The sequence below is a fragment of the Bos grunniens genome, chromosome 8 (assembly GCF_055505025.1).
Source record: "Bos grunniens cultivar Pamir isolate PY7600 chromosome 8, Bosgru_T2T1.0, whole genome shotgun sequence".
NCBI lineage: Eukaryota > Metazoa > Chordata > Mammalia > Artiodactyla > Bovidae > Bos > Bos grunniens.
In genome coordinates, this window is record NC_141172.1 from 70071349 (window position 1) to 70089807 (window position 18459).

Sequence of the window (18459 nt, forward strand, 5' to 3'; positions counted from 1 at the left end):
AAAAAGCTTTATTAGAATAATACTGCATTGTTGAGCCAATGTTTGCTGCCGAATTTCCTTGTCCTTTCCCAATGTGCGCCTGGGAGTGCATTAGCAAAAATAGTTGATATGCAAGAAAAACAAGCAATAGCCTTGGCATTAGCAACATAAAACCCTTGAGTTAGTAAGTTCTTTCTTTATTGTAACCCACTGCGCCTTTGCTCCATAAGAATGTAGCTCTGTTTCCTGAGGGGGACTGCAGACTGGAAAGATAGAGGCAAAGCAGGTTTTCTGGGTGACCAACCTTTATCAAGAAAGAGTTACAAAATGTTAGCAGGCCACAGGGCCAGAAGATGATGTGCACAACATAAGACCCATGTTTATGAAAAGCTATGCAGAACATGTCCTGGTTTTGATAAAGGTGAAACTGATGTAATGCTGAGCTGACTTTGTGTGACTCTGTATCTTTCACCTCTGGAAATGTGTAACTTAGGGTATAAAAGCTCCTTTTGAAAATAAAGCGACAGACCCGGCTGCATCAGAGCTTGGTCTCCCCGTGTCATTGTTTTTTTCCTTTTCTCTCCTTTTCTCTCTCTGTTCTTCTTTCAGGATGACTACTTGAAGCACAGGGGCTTTATTGGCTTTCTGTGTAAACCAAGGAAGATTTTGATAGGATAGATCTTCCCTTTTATTTATCCCTAATCGCCGATGCCATTCTCTTGAGGGAATCCCTGGATCCAACTGGGGCTGGACCCCGGTACATTCTAAAGATGGAAAATCTTAACCAGGTGATGTTCCAGAACATGGATGTGACAGGCTAGATCTGGATTAGAGCAAGTTCCAACTCTGCCTGTGGTAGCTGGTTCCTTGGCTAAACCTCAGGTTGAAAGTGAAAATGTTAGTTGCTTAGTCATGTCTGACTCTGTGACTCCATGTACCGTAGCCCACCAAGGTCCTCTCTCCATGAAATTTTCCAGGCAAGAATACTGGAGTGAGTTGCCATTCCCTTCTCCAGGGTATCTTCCTGACCCAGGGATTGAACCCAGGTCTCCTGCATTGCAGGTGGATTCTTTACCATCTGAGCCACCAGGTTATTCCTCTGAATAATCTCCAACTGAATGGGCCACTGTCAAGATTCAGTTTATGCCATTTTAATGGCAAACTTTGTGTAAATAGTAGTTATCTTCTTTTTCACAAGGTTTTGTGTCACAGATTTATTTTCAGCCTTGTTGACTCCATTTTTTGTTTCCTCTGTGATGAACATGATTGCCTCTTTCATATCTTTCTATGCCTCTGACAGTTCACACTCCTGACATTCTGTTGGTTTTTCCATCATGACATGAAAATCAGACTTTCTTTGATTTCCTTGAGAACGTGCAGTAGTTACTAACTGAAATGTCTTCTCTTTTTTTTCCAAGAGAACTTTCCACGTACTGTTATCCTCTTTTTTCTATGATGCTTTTTTAACTTTTTATTTTTGCTGTAGAAAATTTGCATACCCTGCTGCTTTTTGTTCTGTTTGTCTCTGACTGGGGACCATTCAGTGCTCATCTGGTATTTGTCCCCCAATCCTGTAGGTAGATGCACTTTGATTCCCTTCCCCATTTATTTTGGCATCTTTTGGTAACCTCCACTTGCAAGTGGAGGCCTTTGTGCTAATTCTTTTTTTTTTCTTTTCAGCTTCCAACTTATCTGAAGAGTGTGTAGTGGAAACTGCATTCACGGGCAGCTTCCTCTGAGAGCCTTGTTTGAGTCTCTCTGAATGTGTTGAAATCCTCTGTCACGGACCAGCTCTAAAGAGGTAGGGGTATAGCCTGTATCTTGGGGTTTTGGTTGGTTCCTTCACTGTGGGGGAGAGATGGCCACTTTATTGAGAAGGTTAGTCCTTTTCTTTTTTTTTATTTTTGGCTGTGTTGGGTTTTTGTTGCTGCGTGGGTTTTTCTGTAGTTGCGGAGAATGGTGCTTCTCTCTAGTTATAGCATCAAGACAAAAGCAAGCGCAAAGAGAACTCAAGGAGGTGAGTCATGGGCTTCTCATTCAGGAGCACGGGCTCTAGAGCACAGGCTCAGTAGCTGTGGTGCATGGGCATGGTTGCTCCATGGTATGTGGGATCTTCCAGGGTCAGGGATAGAACCCATGTCTCTGGCATTAGCAGGTGGATTCTTTACCACTGAGCCAACAGCGAACACTGAGCCTTTGCTTTCTAAGTTAGCAAGCATGTGTGCAAAGTGGGCATGCCTCCCAGCCTCACACTTCCCATCACGGAAGCCTGGTCGGATAAATGGGACCGTTGTGTGGCCCCTCAGTGTTCTCTCAGGCAGGTCTGATTCCACTTCAGTTAAGCCAGTGTGGAGTGTGGGTGGGGCTGGTGGAGTCAGAGTCCAAATGGGTGTCCCTGTTCTTCCTGCTGCATTTTTGCCCTCCACCCCCCAGGGAGTGGATGCCCCTCCAGGCCTGAGACTGGGGCAGGGGCAGGCCTTCAGAATCTCCTCTTAACAACCAGGCCCCCAAAGGATACTCATGACTCACCTCCTTGAGTTCTCTTTGCACTTGGTGTTGTCTTTATTTTATATCCTTTTTATTCTTTTAAAAAATTTTTATTTATTTTTCGTTACACTGGGTCTTCATTGCTGTGCACAGGTTTTTCTCTAGTTGTGTCAAGTGGGGCTACTGTTCATTGTGGTCTGAGGGCAGTGGCTTGTCTTCCTGCCAAGCACAGGTTCTAGGGCACAGGTTTCAGAGTTGTGGCCCACTGGCTTAGTTGCCCCAAGACATGTGAATCTTCCTGGACCAGAGATCAAAACTGTATCTCCTGCATTGGCAGGCAAATTCTTAACCACTGGACAACCAGGGAAGTCCCGATTCTTTTTAGTCTTGAAAAACTATCTGGAAAGATAGTTTTTGTAAATATAATAATATCCCGATAGTTTTAAATGTAATATATAAAAAGATATAATCCCACCATCTTTTAAAAGAAATATTCTGGGAAAAACTGCAAGAGAGCAAAATGCACCTTTGTTTTTCTTCATTGTCCTGTTCCCAGCTTCTCCCAGCCTGCCTTTTAAGGGTCAGCCTCCTTGTGACCTTTCTTGTATCCTACTGCAGGGCCCACTCAGACTGTCCCACCCCTGTACTAAAACCTGGGTTTTTAATAACTCAGGGCCCTGCTTGTTTCAGGATGATCAAAGGCTTACATTTCAGCACCTCCCAGGGAAGAGGAGGATTTCAGCCCTGGTCTCCTTGATTATAATAAGCCCATCTCATGGCTGTCTGATGACAAGAATTTCAAGCCCTATTTAAGGCGAGTGCTGGAGTTATTTTAGATGTAGCAAGTTCTGCAAATCACCATTCTAGTGGCTACCATGCCCTGTTATCCACAGGCTAGTACACCTTGTCAGTGACGCTGTGCTGTGAGTTGGACCTCTTTGCAGCTTCCATCGATAAGGGCCAAAGGGCGATGAGATTCTTGGTGTCCAGAAACTTCCTATGTATCCCTCTCTTATGTCCCTAGGGAGGGGATCAATGAACTGTAAAACCTGGTATCCCCATGACCTAGCATGTAGGAGCCACTCCAAACGATTTCCCGAATTTAATTGATCCTAGGAGACAGTGTAGGGTTTCCCAGGTGACTCAGTGGTAAAGAGTCCGCCTGCCAATGCAGGAGACTCAGAACACACGGGTTCGATCCCTGGGTGGGGAACATCCCTTCTCAAGTGACCTGTGGTCTCAGGGGCAAAATGAGTCAATAAAGAACACGCCTCTGCCGTTGGGGTGATGCCTCCCCCGGGCCGCGCGGTGGCGCTGCAGCTCCGCGAGGCCAGGGTGGTTCTGGGGCTCAGGGGCGCGCAGGCTTCTGGGGACCCTAGAGCTGCGGCGGCGACGCGCGGGGCGGCCGCGGTGAGTGCGGCGGGCGGACCTCGGGGCAGGTCGCTCCGATCGCTCGCGGTCAGCCTCGTGCTCCTCCGGGGCCTCTAGCTCGCGGGCCGGGAAGAATCGATCGCGCCCGCGGATCGGGCCCGAGGCAGCAGGGCGCGGACCTGGGGACGGCGAGAGCGACCGCATCGGGGGCCGGGTGACCCCTCCCTGCCCCACCACGGCCCTGCCGGGGACCCTGGGCACGACCCTTACCCTCCTCGGAGCCCGGCCCTTCTCTGATCGGAGAAGAGACCGTGTCCTCGGTCGTGGAAGGGCCCGGGTTCTGTGCTCTGATCGCGGCGGTGTCGCTTGCCCCGCAGGCTCTCCCACCTGTCACCCTGGCCCTTCTCTGCTTGGACGGCGTCTTCCTCTCCACAGCCGAGAATGACTTCGTGCAGCGCATCCGGGAAGAACTGGACCGCTTCTTGCTGCAGAAGGAGCTGTCAAAGTAAGCCGGAGTGAGGATGGCGCTCGCTCTGCCGCTGGGAAGAGCAGTGTTCGCCCCTAGCCTCCTTGCCCCTTTTTGTCCAATGGTGCATCTAAAGTAACTGGGCTCGCAACTGGCTCTGATCTTGGCCTTTAGGTCTAATAATCTGCTGTCAGGCCTCTCCCCGCTGCATCTTTCCTGGGTGACACCAAGCATCGCCTGAGATGGAAGAGCCCACCCCTGGAAGGAGGATGGGGCAAAGTAGTTCCCCGTCATACCCTCTATGGGCAGGTCCATTGCAGTCAGCCTGGGACCCCAGGGGGCAGAGCGAGCCTAGGTTCAAGCCACCGTTAAACCAGGAGTGGACTCCGTGGGGGTCAGACCTGGGGGCTGCTCCTGGAGCTCCTGCTCTGCTCTCCTTCCCATCCCTCCCCAGGGTCCTCCTCTTTCCCCCACTCTCCAGTCGGCTCCGGTACCTGATCCACAGGACAGCAGAGAATTTTGACCTTTTGAGCAGCTTCTCTGTTGGAGAGGGCTGGAGGAGGAGGACGGTCATCTGTCACCTGGACATCAGGTATGTATCCTGCCGCCTGGGAGGCCCCTCGTTGGTTCTCCCCCCGGGGGTGGTCTGGTGAGCTGGTCAGCCTCTGGGAGGGAATCAGGGCTGGGTGACCCCCTTTCTCCCCAGCCTCAGTTGCTTAGAGTCAGTGCTGCCTTCTGCTCAGCAGGGGAGTAGAGGTGCATTGTTGATGGAGTTCCTTTAGCAAAGTCAGCTTATGCACGTTGGGCCAAAAGAGAGAGGGCTGTTTAAACAGTGGGGATGTCCACCCAGCATTGCTCTCAGGGAGCTTGGGCCCTGCAGAGGCCATGGAACGTGAGAGCTCATCTAGCAATTCGCTCACCTGTCTCCATGTACATCTTGAAGGATTTTATCATAATGCCTATAATCCTAGCTTTCAAAGTTACATACTTTTCTCTTTTTTTGATCTGTTTTAAACTTTTTATTTTGTGTTGGGGTGCAGCCAATTAACAATATTGTGATAGTTTCAGGTGAACAGCAAAGGGACTCAACCACACATAGACATGTATCCATTCTCCCCTAAACTCCCCTCCCATCTAGGCTAACACATAACATTGAGCAGAGTGCCGCATGCTATACAGTAGGTCCTTGTTGGTTATCCATTTAAAATATAGCAGTGTGCACATGTCCATTCCAAGCTTCCTAACTATCCCTTCCGCTCATCCCACTGTGTGTGTGTGTGTATGTGTGCTAAGTCCCTTCAGTCACGTCGGACTCTTTGTGACCCCATCTGATTATCAGCCATTCAAAAGAATGAAACAAGCCCTTTGCAGCAACACAGCTGGACTTAGAGATTGTCATCCATGTTACTGCAAATGGCATTGTTTCAGTGTTTTGAATGGCTGATAATGGGATGGGGTCGCAACGAGTGGGACGTGATCTGTCTGCAGTACAGGAGAATTGGGTTCGATCCTTGAGTCTGGAGGATCCCCCGGAGCAGGAAACGGCAACCCACTCCAGTAGTCTTGCCTGGAAAATCCCATGGACAGAGGAGCCGGTGGGCCACAGTCCATGGGGTCGCAAAGAGTCAGTCACAGCTGAGCTACTAACACACACACATACAGACTGTCCTACAGAGTGAAGTAAGTCAGAGAAGGAGAAATATCATATGATATCCCTTATATGTGGAATCTAAAAAGAAATGATACAAATGAACTTACTTACAAAACAGACTCACAGACTTAAAGTTACATACTTTTCTAATAACATAGTTTCTGAATGCTAGTTACTCACCGCACCCTGTAGCAAGTGGACTCAGCTGTCCCATAGTCGGTTTATAACACTAGAGGAAGAGTTGACCCTTGTGCTTGTTCAGGGCATCCCCTCTGATGGCTCATTAAGTTATTTTCCAGGGTCACTGTGGCTTTGGTTTTTGCCTGAGACTGACTCAAGAGCCTCAGGCCTGAATGGCAGATAACTCCAATAAACCATTCTCCTGGGGCTCAAGCACCCCTCTGATCAGTGCCTGCTCCTACTCCAGGTTACCCAGTTCAGACGGATTCTCTGGCCCCTGCCGCCCTCCTGCCTCCCACCCTAGCAAGTACCGAGGTCCTCGGAAGCCCACCGCAAGCCAGGGAGCGGCTGCCGGTCCCCCAGGGGTGAGGGCCGGCCGGTGGCATCGTGGACGCAAGCCGGACCAGGCCTTGTATGTGCCCCGGGTGCTGCGCCGGCAGGAAGAAGGAGTGCTGCCCGCTCCTGCAGAGCTCCAGGGAGATGCTCCAGCTGGCGGGCTCTCAGAAGAACCAGGAGATACTGGTGCTGGGAACCCCATTGCCGATCAGGAACTTCTCGTGTCGGTGACTCAGGCCACAGAGGACCAAAAAGGCCCTGGTCAAGGCTGTGAGAAAGAGTTGCTGCCAGACCCTTTGGCTGCTGAACCCTCAGAGTCTGAGAGCCACGCAGGGACCGGAGACAGGTCGGAGTCAGCCGCACAGCCGGAGCCCGGGCTGCAGCTGGACTTGGAGGAGGGAGATGGGACTGAGCTGGAGAGAAGCCTGGCAGCAGAGGAGGAAGTGGAAGAGGAAGAGGTGGAAGAGGAGCGACCAGGCAGCTGCCCCGAGGACGATTTCAGTGAACTGCTGCAGGAGGTGATGAGGCTCTTAAGCCCGGAAAAGGGAGGGTGGAAGTGAGGTGGGTGTAGTCAAGGGTGGATGGGGCGGAGGGTCAAGATATATGGGGGTGCGGTGTTGAGTGATAGCGGTCCCTTAGGAGACCAGTACTCAGAGGGGAGGAGGCTCAGGATCTGGGGTCAGGGGTGTGGATTGGATCCCACCTCAACCAGGTTATTTGGCTTTTCTAAGTTTCAGTTTCTTCCTCTGAAAAAATAGCAGGTGCTAATACACACTTCCAAGGGAACACAGTGCTTCAGAATGCACTACAGACGCTGGTCATGAAAATTACTCTTCTGCCTGAAGCTTTGTCTTACAAATCTCTTGTCCTTGGAACCCTGTGTCTGCCCCTGAGCCTGGCTGCGGTGTCAGTTGGGAGGGCAGGCAGCCTGTATCGCTATTTTACAGATGAAGGACACCAGAAAGCCTTGCTCATCATCACTTCGTTAATGAGAAAAGGAAAGATCCTGGGCCTGCCTAGCTCCACCTCTAATTGACTGCAACTTGGGGCAGAATTACTTAATTCTTTGGCTTAGTTTACCCATCTGTAAAGTGGGCCTACAGACTAGAGTTTTGGGGATTCTGTGAAACACAAAGTGTGTTAGTGTCAGTCACCCAGCGGGGACTCCCCTAAAACATGTTCCTCCATCTCGTGGCCCAGTCTGCCATACTGCTATCTTTCCCAGACTCCTGTCTGGGTTCCTCACCTCTGTGTCAATGCAGAAGCCTGTGGGATTCTCAGCGTGGGGTTTTGAGAGCACTCCCTCGGAGTCTGGTGTATCCAAGCTCCCCTCACTAAAGGGTCTGATCTCTCGCAGATAACGAACAACCTGACCCAGAAGGAGATTCAGGTAGAGAAGATCCACGTGGACACATCATCCTTTGTAGATGAGCTGCCTGGAGAGAAGGATTTTGCGCACGTGGTGGAGATCTATGACTTTGAGCCGGTGCTCAAGACTGAGGACCTGCTGGCTACCTTCTCTGAGTTCCAGTGAGTGCTGGAGAGGCTTTGGGGTGGGGATGGAGGGTGGGGAGAGTGCTTTCTTTCTGGAGAGGAGCTAGGACAGGGCTTTGTGTTGGGGACGCTTGCCTGCTCCTCCTTCAGTGTCCAGAAAGAAAGGCAGAAAGTAGGTGTGGTTGCTCTGGGTGCCATGCTCCCGGGCAGTTCAGCTTGCTGGCTGTGACTGTGCGGAGGAGGATGACAGCTGAGTTTGTGGACAGCTTTTGGAGGCTCAAAACCTGGTCCTGCTGGCCCAGGCAGTGGACCTCCAGCCTGGCCCCCAGCATGCTCACATGCCAGCCATGACCCTGTGGGCCCACTGCCTCCCCCTGCTTCACGGCCAGCCGCCCAGTTGGAGAGTCAGCAGATGGAGGGCTACCTCCATAGAGGAGCTCTTTCCGGGATGAATGGGGCTTGAGTAGCTCTGGGGCAGAGTCTGCTGGAGAGGGGAGAAAAAGTGAAAAAAAGACTTCTCCCGTCTCCCCAGATTCCTTTGATCCAAATCCAGTCTTTTCTCCTTTCTTTTTTTTTCTCCATACTTGTTTTCTTTTCTCCAGTCCCCCTTCTAGGGCTGGGCCAGACCGGGGCCATTGGAGGCTTCCTCATCCACAGAGGAGCCCCAGGCCCCAAGACTGCTTTGGTCTCCCACAGGCCCCAGACTCAGGAGTGCTTTCCCAAGTGGCAGGAAGACAGTCAGGACAGTTTCATTGACATGCTTGTAGTATCAAGTCCTGTCCTCACCATGAAGCCCTTTGTCTCCAGCCTCAAGCCCTACGCCCTTGGCCTGGGGGGACCACGTCTGTGAGGGGCCCTCTTCACCCTTGGCCTTGTGCTCTACAAGCTTGCAGTCCTGACTTCCTCAGTTCTAGGAGTCAGGGGCCCACCAGATCTCAGAGGTGGGGCGTGTCTTTCTGAAGTTGTCGTATGGTCTTCAGGGCAAGTCTGCCCCCGATGGTCATCTCCTTCCTAGAGGAGATGAACTTGTCTTGGGCTTGGTGTATTTGAGGACTGGAGGGGGGAGGGTCTTCCTGCAGCAGGAGGGGTTTTCCGCATTCACTCTCCTCGTCACTCTGTCTCGTCCCTGGCACAGAGAGAAGGGGTTCAAGATCCAGTGGGTGGATGACACGCATGCACTCGGCGTCTTCCCCTGCCCAGCTTCAGGTAAGGCAGTGCGTGGTGGCCTGGCTCCTCCTCTTACTGCTGTTGGGAAGGGAGGGAGCCTCGTTTCCTGGGGTGAGGATCCCCCAGGTCAGGGTGCAGGCTGCCCTAAGCTGATGGACTGGCAGGGAAGTTCCTAGCCACCTAATCGGAAAGTCCAAGGGGGCGGAGTGGGCACTGGGCCAGGAAGCTCACACCTCTTCATCCTTGCGTCTTGAGTTCAGAGGTTTCAGATTCGGGTGGCCTCCACATCCTAAATGAAAGCATGTGAAGGTGCCATTTTTACAGAGCAAAAACATTCAAATACTGGTGGGCCTTTCCTGGTAGTCGAGTGGTTAAGACTCCAGGCTTTAATGCACAGGGCATGGGTTCAATCCCTGGTCAGAGAAATAAGATCCCACATGCCATGCGGCACAGCCAGAAAAAAAAAAAAAAAAAAGCATTCAAGTACTGGCAGGTTCTTATGGTTTGAGCAGATGTGTTCTCATTCCATTTAGATTAGAGCCTCAGGAGATAGGTGAGATGACTCCATTTTACAGATGGAGAGACTGAGTTCCCCGATGTCAGTGTCCGATCAAGGTTATGAAGCCTCTAGTCAGTCGTCAAGGCCGGGGAGGCCAGCTAGTCTCCTGGCTGTCATTCCGGTGCTGCTCCTCCCTCTCAACGTTTTCCTGCACTGCCCCTGACACACCGCTGCACAGTTGGTGTATGTTTATAAAGAGTCAGTCCCCGGCCCCCCTTGACTGGGCTTCGCACAACCACGGGTTCTGAACACAGAGTGGGTAGTGACCATGGCTGGTGTGGGCCCAGTCTTCAGGAGAGCCTAAACTTTTAGGGACGGGGGGCAGTGTCTGGGCAGCAAGAGGCCTGGGGCCAGGTGGGGGCTTCAGCCCCAGAGAGGGAGCCACTGAAAGGTGGGGGCTGGGGGAGGCCCTCCCGATCCATGGAAGGGATTAGCATTGGGCTTGGCATGTCCACGGCTGCCTTCTGGGCTCTGTCAAGCTGGCCAGGAGCCAGGGGCAGGCCTCGGGCTTTGGAAGGCTGGGGCCTGCCTCTCCTGATGTCAGAACCACAGGCTCACCATGTGGCTCCCGACCCCCGCCCCACCCCCCAGGGCAGGAGGGTAGAAGTTGGGGCATGGGCCCTCCATCTGAGAGCATGGCAGCCCTGTGCAGGCCTGCGAGCTCCAGGGGAGAGCGAGCTGATGGGGCAGTCCTGTCCCTGAGGTTTGGATGGGTGGTTTGGATGGGTGTCAGAAGCGGCTGCCTGGGCTTTGGGGTGACATGTGTGTTCCTGGGTCCTGAGGAGGCCTCAGCAGGAAACGCGGATGGCTCCAGACCTGCTTTCTTTCCTTAGCTGCCGAGGCCCTGACCAGGGATTTCTCCACACTGAAGATCCGGCCCCTGACGCAGGGAGCCAGGCAGTCCAAGCTGAAGGCCCTGCAGAGGCCAAGTAAGGGAGGCGGTGGTCTGGGTGGGAGGGCGGCTCGAGTGTGGATCTACCCTCTGATTCACTTCCCTCTAAAGTTCTTTGCTTTCTGGCCCCTGGGCTGCAGTGACCCATGGGGTGGTCCTCGCCCACCCCAGGGGTCCTTTCAGGAGAGCTGTCTGCCAGCTGCCCTGTCCCAGGCTTGCCCTCCATTGACACCTCTTGGGAGTCTGGTTTGGGATGCAGAGGGAAAGCTTGGTCTTTGTGTCCAGCTGGGGAAGCCATGCTTTGCTGTAAGGTATACAGAGCTTGGCCTTGGGTGTGACCCTGACACTCGCACTCCCTTAAATCGGCCTTGAGCAGGTCACTGGATGTATGTGAGTCGGTCCCTTTCTCTGAGATAAGCGTTGGAGTGAATGAGAGAGCCTGGCGGACGTGCCCCCGCAGTGGTGAGAGGCACACAGAAGGTACCACGTAAATGATGGCTCCTCCCCTTTACTGTCCTCCTTCCAGGGAGCACAAGGGGGCTTTTAGGGGCCAGTTTCCCATGGCTGCAGAGCAGTGGCTGGCTGGCAGAACTGGCCTAGAGAAGCCTGCTGAGGCCATCCACATTCTTGTGGATTACATGGTCTTTGTCCCAGACTTCTTAGGGACGATAAACATCCTGGCTGTTGATCCAAGAGCTCCAGATGTCCCTTCCTGGTCTGCTTGCCCTCTCAAAGGGCCCCTGCAAGGCAGGGAGGTGGACAGGATTAACGCCACCCCTGCCCCCAACAGAAGGAGAAACAGGGAGGGCGGGGAAAGATGGCAGGGTAAGTCAGGACCCCACGTGGGGCCAGGAGCCCTCGGTGGCCCCTCTCACCAGCATCAGGCCACAGAGGGTGCAGCCAGGCCTCAAGGGTGGGCTCTAACTACCTCCGACGCTGCTGTGTCACCCAAGGAGAGGCCACAGCCTTGAATTCAAGTCCCCATCCCATGGGGCTTTCCTTTCAGAGCTTCTGCATCTCGCGAAGGAGAGACCACAGACAAATACAGCCGTGGCCCGGAGGCTGGTGGCCCGGGCCCTGGGGCTCCAACACAGAAAGAAGGAGCGGCCTGCAATGGAGCCTCCTGCCGTTCTGAGGCCCTGAGAGGCCCAGCCCGCCTGGATCGAGCTCCCCAACCCAGCTCGGGCCCCAACACCACAAGCCTTTACACACACCGGAGCAACCCTGAGCCATCCTTGGAGCATCGCTATGAGGCGTGGTGGGCTTTAGTTTGGTCTAGTTTCTGAAGCTGAGTAAAAAATAAAAATTGAAGAATTGTAACATGATTGCTTCAAAATGTAATGGTCCGCAGTGGAACACTAGGGGGCGCTGTTTGCCTCCCATTGGAGACCTAGGGCTGCTGATGAAGAAGCTGGTTGCTTTAGGTGACTGACCTCAAACCAGCTGGGCCTCCAAGGCATTTTTGAACAGAGCCTGCTGTTTGTGGGTGTAGGTTGCACCTGTTGTGTGACATATGCCCAGTCTCCCCCAGAGCAACTCTGGGCTATTGGCCATGCTGAAACACCCCCTGCCTCTGCTGTGTACTGCCGTATTACCAGTGGTGTGGGTTACAGGGGTCCCTGCATAAATAAACATGAACTCGCCTCGAGGTGAAATCTGAAATGCCCTCTGAGTTCCCTCCCCTTGCAGGAATGGGTGGGAGGGCAGCTTTGTGGGGACAGGGTCCCAGTACACTGGTCTTTCTGGTTTGAGTGGAGCTGGTGACGATCCTGGGCCTCTGAGGTCATCATGGACCCCATGGCCCAGGTTTGCTGGGCCACAGCCCACTGTGACGCAGAGGGAGCCCCGGGCCTGGCTGGATTGGGGTTCACTCTCACTGTGCCCTGGGGACTTGGGGTCAACCCTCACTACACCTCGGGGAAGAGCGTGGGGCCCTGATCTGCTTCATCGTCCCTCCCCCAGAGACCAGCCCAGGCGCTGCCCTTTGGGGAAATTTCCTGAGGCTGAAGGCTGGATGTCCCATCTGATCCTCACGCAACCATGGTGCCCCTAACACATTTCCCTAAAAGACAAGAGCGGAAGAAAGGCTGAGGCCCGTGTTTCTGTGGATTCTCCTGATCTCCTTAGAGTGCTGCTCTCGCCAGCAGCTGCTCCTCCTCTGTGGTGTGAACTGAAGGAGGCCCCTGTGATGGTTCAGTGGTAAAGAACTTGCCTGCAGTGCAGGAGACGCAGGTTTGATCCCTGGGTCAGGAAGATCTCCTGGAAAAGGAAATGGCAACCCACTCCAGTATTCTTGCCTGGGAAATCCCATGGACAGAGGAGCCTGGTGGGCTACAGTCCATGGCATCATGAAAGAGTCACACACAACTTAGCGACTAAACACCAACCTGTAGCCAATGCCAGACAGGAGGTGTCTGGAACCCACGTCCCTACAAGAGAGAACCTGTAAGGGTGTGCAGCTCTCTGGCTGTGACTGGGGAAAGGAGCCCTGTGGCTTAGGGGCTGCACGCAGAGGCCCAAATGAAACACACCTGCAGGTCATAAATCTTTTATTCGTAGTTTCAAGTATGTGTAAGTGTCCGTGATGACACATGGCGATCGGTGAGCGTCCTCCTCACCCAGAACCCTGGTTCTAGCACCGTTGAATCAATTACCCACAGAATTAGAAGGACAGACAGAGGCGTCACTTACACAGGTGGGCTGGTTTTTCTTTTGAGCTGTATGTTCAAAGGCCCAGATACCCGATATGAAATGCCACTAAATTACTTTGTGTTTCAAAGTCTGTGAAAATAGAATATAATTATAGTATCTTGAAAAATAGGAGGACACAGGGGTGTAGGTGTCTGGGGGCAAGAGAAGCACCATCTCTGAGCTCACTGGATCAGAAGACAGGTGGCAGCATTACTTATATGTGTGAATAGAATAAACAGAGTAGAGGCAGGTCATTTAATTGGAAGAGAAGTCTAGATATTCAAGTTGGCTGGAAACAACCTAAGAGGAGGAGAAGTGGGATCCAGCCTGGCCTCCTTGGGTTGCTAACCCACATTGCCAACATGTAACTTGAGAAGAAAATGGCCCCATGTTATCTGTGGTGAGCCGGGCAGGTGATGAGGCTTGGAGTGGACCACACCTTGGATGGGACAAGCAGCTGACCACCTGTGTGCCCGTGGTCCCAGCCAGGATGGCTCTTAGTTGGCGCTGGTCCCCACCGCCCCGTGGACGAGCCCCAGCCCCGGAGGCTGTCCCAGGCTGCAGGTGTCAGGAACATGCCTTCCTCGCCTTCCTCCTGAGCTTGGCCGAGGGCTGCAGGGGGTCGAGATGGGCAGGGCCGGGCTGGATGAGGGGGAGCAGGGCGATATCCGGTCAGACTGCAGTTGTTGGGGGAGATGCCCGTGGCCTGAAGGCAGGAGATGACCATGTTGCCACTTTACCGCTTGGAGACCTGGTTATTTATGAGTCCACTGAAGTGCTCAAACTTTTTTTCCGTCTCTTCACTGAAGGAACCACCTGGGGAAACGGGCATCAGAGAGACAATGTTGGGCAAACCAGATGCACAGGTCTCCCCCCGCAGAGCTGGAGCCACCCCATCCTCCCCAGGTGGCCTGCAGGGCCACCTGTGTGTGATGCCAGCAGGGCAGTGACAGACAGGTGCTGGCCATCTGTAGGGCCAGGCTCATGTCAGCTGCCCTGGCAGAGTCGGCTGAAGGAGTGACTTAATCTAATGCCGTTAGTTTTCGCCTCCACCGAGAGCAAGGCCATCACCTTGCCAGTGGAGGAGAAAGCCCAGCCTCCCCTTTTGGAACCCAGGTTGTATAATGCAGGGAAATGCTTCTTCACTGCTGGCCAGAAGCCACGGGGGCGGCTAGAGCTCGACAGGAAAATGACACACAGAGCCCACAAATTGCCGACGCCCACATTTTTGCGGTCTCACGCATAATGAGGTGGTGGCTTCAGCTTCGCCAGCCCTTAAATAGCTTTGGGGTCTGTGCTGGGCCGGCCCATTTCTGTCCCATTCTCTTGCCTCAACCAAAGCTGGCCGTGAAAACTCCGTCTTCATCCAGGCCTGTGTGTTCACCATATCCTTCCCGTGTGTGGAAACGTGAGACTGGCCCCCCTCCCCAAGGTCTTTACCCAACTTAGGAAGGTGCTCTGTTTCCTGGAGAAAGTGGGGCAGCTCCCGCCTGTCTCCTGGAGGTGGGTTGAGGAGTGGGAGGACCTGGCTGGCCTGAGGAGGGGCAGCCCTGGGGGCACAGTGCTCCCCAGCAGGCCCCGCGGCCTTACCTATGTGACAGTTGTACATCCAGATGCGGTGGCCATCATACCGGGTCCTGCACTTCATGATGTTGTTGGTGTAGTCAGACTCCGCCACCTCGTAGTTGGGATTGATGACAACCTGGGGGAGAGTCAGTTCAGAGGGGATCCTGCCTCGGCCACCCTTCATCGTAGGCCCGGCTGCGATGCTGAGACCAGGCCTGCCTCCAGAGCCGGGCTGAGCTCACGAGACAGAGCAAAGCATGGCCGGTGTTGTGTTCTCAGAGCAGAGGGGAGGGTGTAGGACTGGCCAGAGGTGAGGCCAGGGAGGCAGAGGGGAGACCTGGAGGAGACCTCCATGCACCTCACACACACACCCACATACTCCTATCAAGAGTGAGCCTTCAGAGGTGGGCAAGGGATAGTTACTGAGTTTGGGATGGACATGTATACACTTAAAATGGATAACCAACAAGGACCTATTGTACAGCACAGGGAACTCTGCTCAATGGTATGTGGCAGCCTGGCTGGGAGGGCGGTTTGCGGGTGAATGGATACATGTATATGTTTGGTTGAGTCCCTTCGCTGTTCAGCTGAAACTATCACAACACTGTTTGCTAATTGGCTATACTCCAGTACAAGGAGGGCACGACAACCCACTCTAGTATTCTTGCCTGGAGAATCCCCGTGGTCACAGGAGCCTAGCGGGCTACAGTCCGTGGGGTCGCAAAGAGTCAGACACGACTGAGCAACTAACCACAGCACAGCACATACCCCAGTACAGAATAAAAAGCTTTTTTTTTTTTTTTAAAAAAGACTGTTAATCACTCAGTCATGTCCGACTCTTTGTGACCCCATGGATTGAAGCCCACCAGGTTCCTCTGTCCATGGGATTCTCCAGGCAAAAATACTGGAGTAGGGAGCCATTTCCTTTCCAAGGGGATTTTCCCAACCCGGGCATGCCTTCAAAAAGGGGTTACCCTCTCCTGGTGCCAGAGAGGTTTGAGGTTAGTAGAGAAGCAGGAGCTGAGGCCCGGGGTGGCCATGAAACAGCTGCTAAAAGAGCCAGAAGGGAGCCAGGGAGTGGGACTTGCTGGGAGGGCATGGGGACCAGGACTGGATGCTGTGGGGAGTCAGAGGGGGGCTGCCCTGGGTGCTGCAGATGACACTGCTCCTGGCAGCATGGCATTAGACACAGCCCTTCTGTTCTCTGGGTCCGGGTTTGCTCTAGGGGGTCCCCAGGCCCTTTCTACTCACCAGGGCAGGTTTCCCCCTTGTACCCCCTGCCTCTGCATCATCCCAGGTAAGAGGGTGGCACCCAGAGGAGCAGGAGCAGGAGGGACCACTCTTTTGAGGGGGCTTCTGGGATTGGTCAGTCCTAAAGGAGATCAATCAGTCAGTCCTAAAGGAGATCAGTCAGTCAGTCCAAAAGGAGATCAAACCAGTCAGTCCTAAAGGAGATCAACCCTGAATATTCATTGGAAGGACTGATGCTGAAGTTGAAGCTCCAGTACTTTGGCCACCTGACTCAAAGGGCTGACTCATTAGAAAAGACCTTGAAGGTAGGAGGAGAAGGGGATGACAGAGGATGAGATGGTTGGATGGCATCACCAAATCAATGGACATGAACTTGGGCAAACTCCAGGAGATAGTGAGGCACTGGGAGGCCTGGCATGCTACAGTTCATTGGGTCGCAAAGAGTTGGACACAACTTAGCAACTGAACAACAAAAAAACCTGGGAGCAGACAGAAAAGGGATATTTAGTGGTGAGGAGCCCAGAGGAGGAACTGAAGGAATGGGAAAGTGAGGAGACAGAAGCTGGGCCTGGGGCTGTGGGCGAAAGTGCAGAGGACAGAGATGAGGCTTTCCCCGAGGGTCCTGCCACATCTGAAGGGCTGAGACCCCAAGGAGGCAAGGGGGACAGGGCCACCCATGGTCAGTATGATGGGGGAGGGACAGCCTGCTCGTTAAGGTGCATTCTATAGGCTTGGGGCCTTCAGGACCTCTTCCTCCAGGACTGAGAGTCAGACCATAAAGAGGATAGAAGGCTGAGAATTGATGCCTTTGAACTGTGGTACTGGAGAAGACTCTTGAGAGTCCCTTGGACAGCAAGGGGATAAAACCAGTCAGTCCTAAAGGAAATCAACCCTGAATATTCATTCGAAGGACTGATGCTGAAGCTGAAGCTCCAATACCTTGGCCACCAGATGCAAAGAACCAACTCACTGGAAAAGCCCCTGATGCTGGGAAAGATTGAGGACAGGAGAAAGGGATGACAGAGGATGAGATGGTTGGATGGCATCACCAACTCAATGGACATGAGTTTGAGCAAACTCTGGGAGATAGTGAAGGACAGGGAAGCCTGGTGTGCTGCAGTCCATGGGGTCAGAGAGTCGGACATGACTTAGTGACTAAACAGTAACAAGAGTCACCCTTTAGCAAGCTGGCTGGGCCTGCCAGAGCTACTACGGGAAACAGGTCAGTGGGGGCTCCAGCCCTGAGTCCTAGCCCGTGCAGACCATTCTGGGGGCTCTAGGTTATGCCCCATGGTGACCGTCTCTCTAGGTAAGGCTGGAAAATGTCCTGCTCTGGGGTGGCCTTACTTTGATGTTTTCTGCCTGACAACCTTAGTTGTGCCACGTACCAGCCCATGCATGGCTCATAGCCCAGGACAGACAAACCCCCTGCACCAAGACCCAGGCAGCCTTTGCTCACAGATAGTCACGCCCAGCATGGGTCCCTGCAGGGTGACCGGGAGAGCAGTGGGGACTATTAGGGCCCATTTGACCCACTTGGGTGCAAGGGTGAGAGCTGAAATGAATGGTTTCCACAATCCCATCAGACTCATATGTAGGGTCCTCAGTCTCTTGGGGATCTGTGGGCAGTGGCTTTAGTTCCTTAGACGAGACCTGCTGTGGTTTACAACAGCCAACATGTGGAAGCAACCTAAGAGTCCATCAACAGATGAAGGGGTAAAGATATGATGTGTATGTATGTATACACACAATGGAATGCTCAGCCAGAAAAAAAAATGAAATTTTGCCATTTGCAATAACACGGATGGACTTGAGGGTATTATGCTTAGTGGAATAAGTCAGAGAAAGAAAAATACTGCATATTATCACGTATATATGCAATCTAAAAAACACAACAAACTAGTGAATGTAACAAAAAAATGAGAGTTTGAGTGAATTCCGGGAGATGGTGATGAACAGGGAGGCCTGGCGTGCTGTGATTCATAGGGTCACAAAGAGTCGGACACGACTGAGCGACCGAACTGAACTGAACTGAACAAAAAAGAAGCAGACTCACAGATATAGAGCGTAAGCTAGTGGTCACCAGTGGGGAGAGGCAAGACAGGCGTACAAACTACTGTGTATGAAATAAACTGTGAGGATATACTACTGCAAGCACAGAGAATTAAGCCAATGTTTTCTAATAACTATCAATGGGGTACAATCTAGAAAACTTTTGAATTGCTATGTTGGACACCTGAAACTAATACTGTAAATCAATTATACCTCAATTTTTAAAAAACTTAAGAAAAACACACAAACAAAATAAAGTGACAGTGGCAGCTTTGTGTTGAAAAACAAAAAAGATCTGCTGTGGATCCAGGCAATGG

At 52.7% G+C, this 18459-nt stretch overlaps 2 protein-coding genes across 3 annotated transcripts in view; one reads left to right on the top strand and one right to left on the bottom strand.

Moving 5' to 3' along the window:
• The first annotated feature begins 3738 nt into the window (after nt 1-3738).
• On the top strand, nt 3739-11902 carry R3HCC1 (R3H domain and coiled-coil containing 1). 2 transcript variants are annotated; one of them, XM_086416445.1, is made up of 8 exons: nt 3739-3876; nt 4215-4342; nt 4758-4895; nt 6382-6988; nt 7828-8000; nt 9100-9170; nt 10524-10619; nt 11589-11902. In XM_086416445.1, exons 1-8 carry the CDS (start codon nt 3754-3756, stop codon nt 11723-11725), a joined length of 1473 nt encoding a protein of 490 aa, XP_086272571.1. In that variant the 5' UTR covers nt 3739-3753; the 3' UTR covers nt 11726-11902. The 2 variants fall into 2 exon arrangements, with proteins under 2 accessions (XP_086272571.1, XP_086272572.1); XM_086416446.1 differs by having other exon boundaries at nt 4785-4895.
• Nucleotides 11903-13114: 1212 nt separating this feature from the next.
• LOXL2 (lysyl oxidase like 2) overlaps nt 13115-18459 on the bottom strand; it is a 113165-nt gene continuing 107820 nt past the window's right edge. The window contains exons 13-14 of the mRNA XM_086416444.1: nt 14864-14975; nt 13115-14089 (exon numbers count right to left, since the gene is read on the bottom strand). Of these exons, the coding sequence (XP_086272570.1) occupies nt 14010-14089; nt 14864-14975 (192 nt within the window). The 3' untranslated portion in view covers nt 13115-14009. The remainder of the gene's footprint in view (nt 14090-14863; nt 14976-18459) is intronic.

Excerpts from the sequence above, each read along its gene's own strand:
- R3HCC1 (XM_086416445.1), top strand. The coding sequence starts at position 3,754 with ATGCCTCCCCCGGGCCGCGCGGTGGCGCTGCAGCTCCGCGAGGCCAGG. Across the intron at positions 4,896-6,381 it reads ATCTGTCACCTGGACATCAG|GTTACCCAGTTCAGACGGAT; the intron begins GTATGTATCCTG and ends CTCCTACTCCAG. Across the intron at positions 6,989-7,827 it reads TCAGTGAACTGCTGCAGGAG|ATAACGAACAACCTGACCCA; the intron begins GTGATGAGGCTC and ends GATCTCTCGCAG.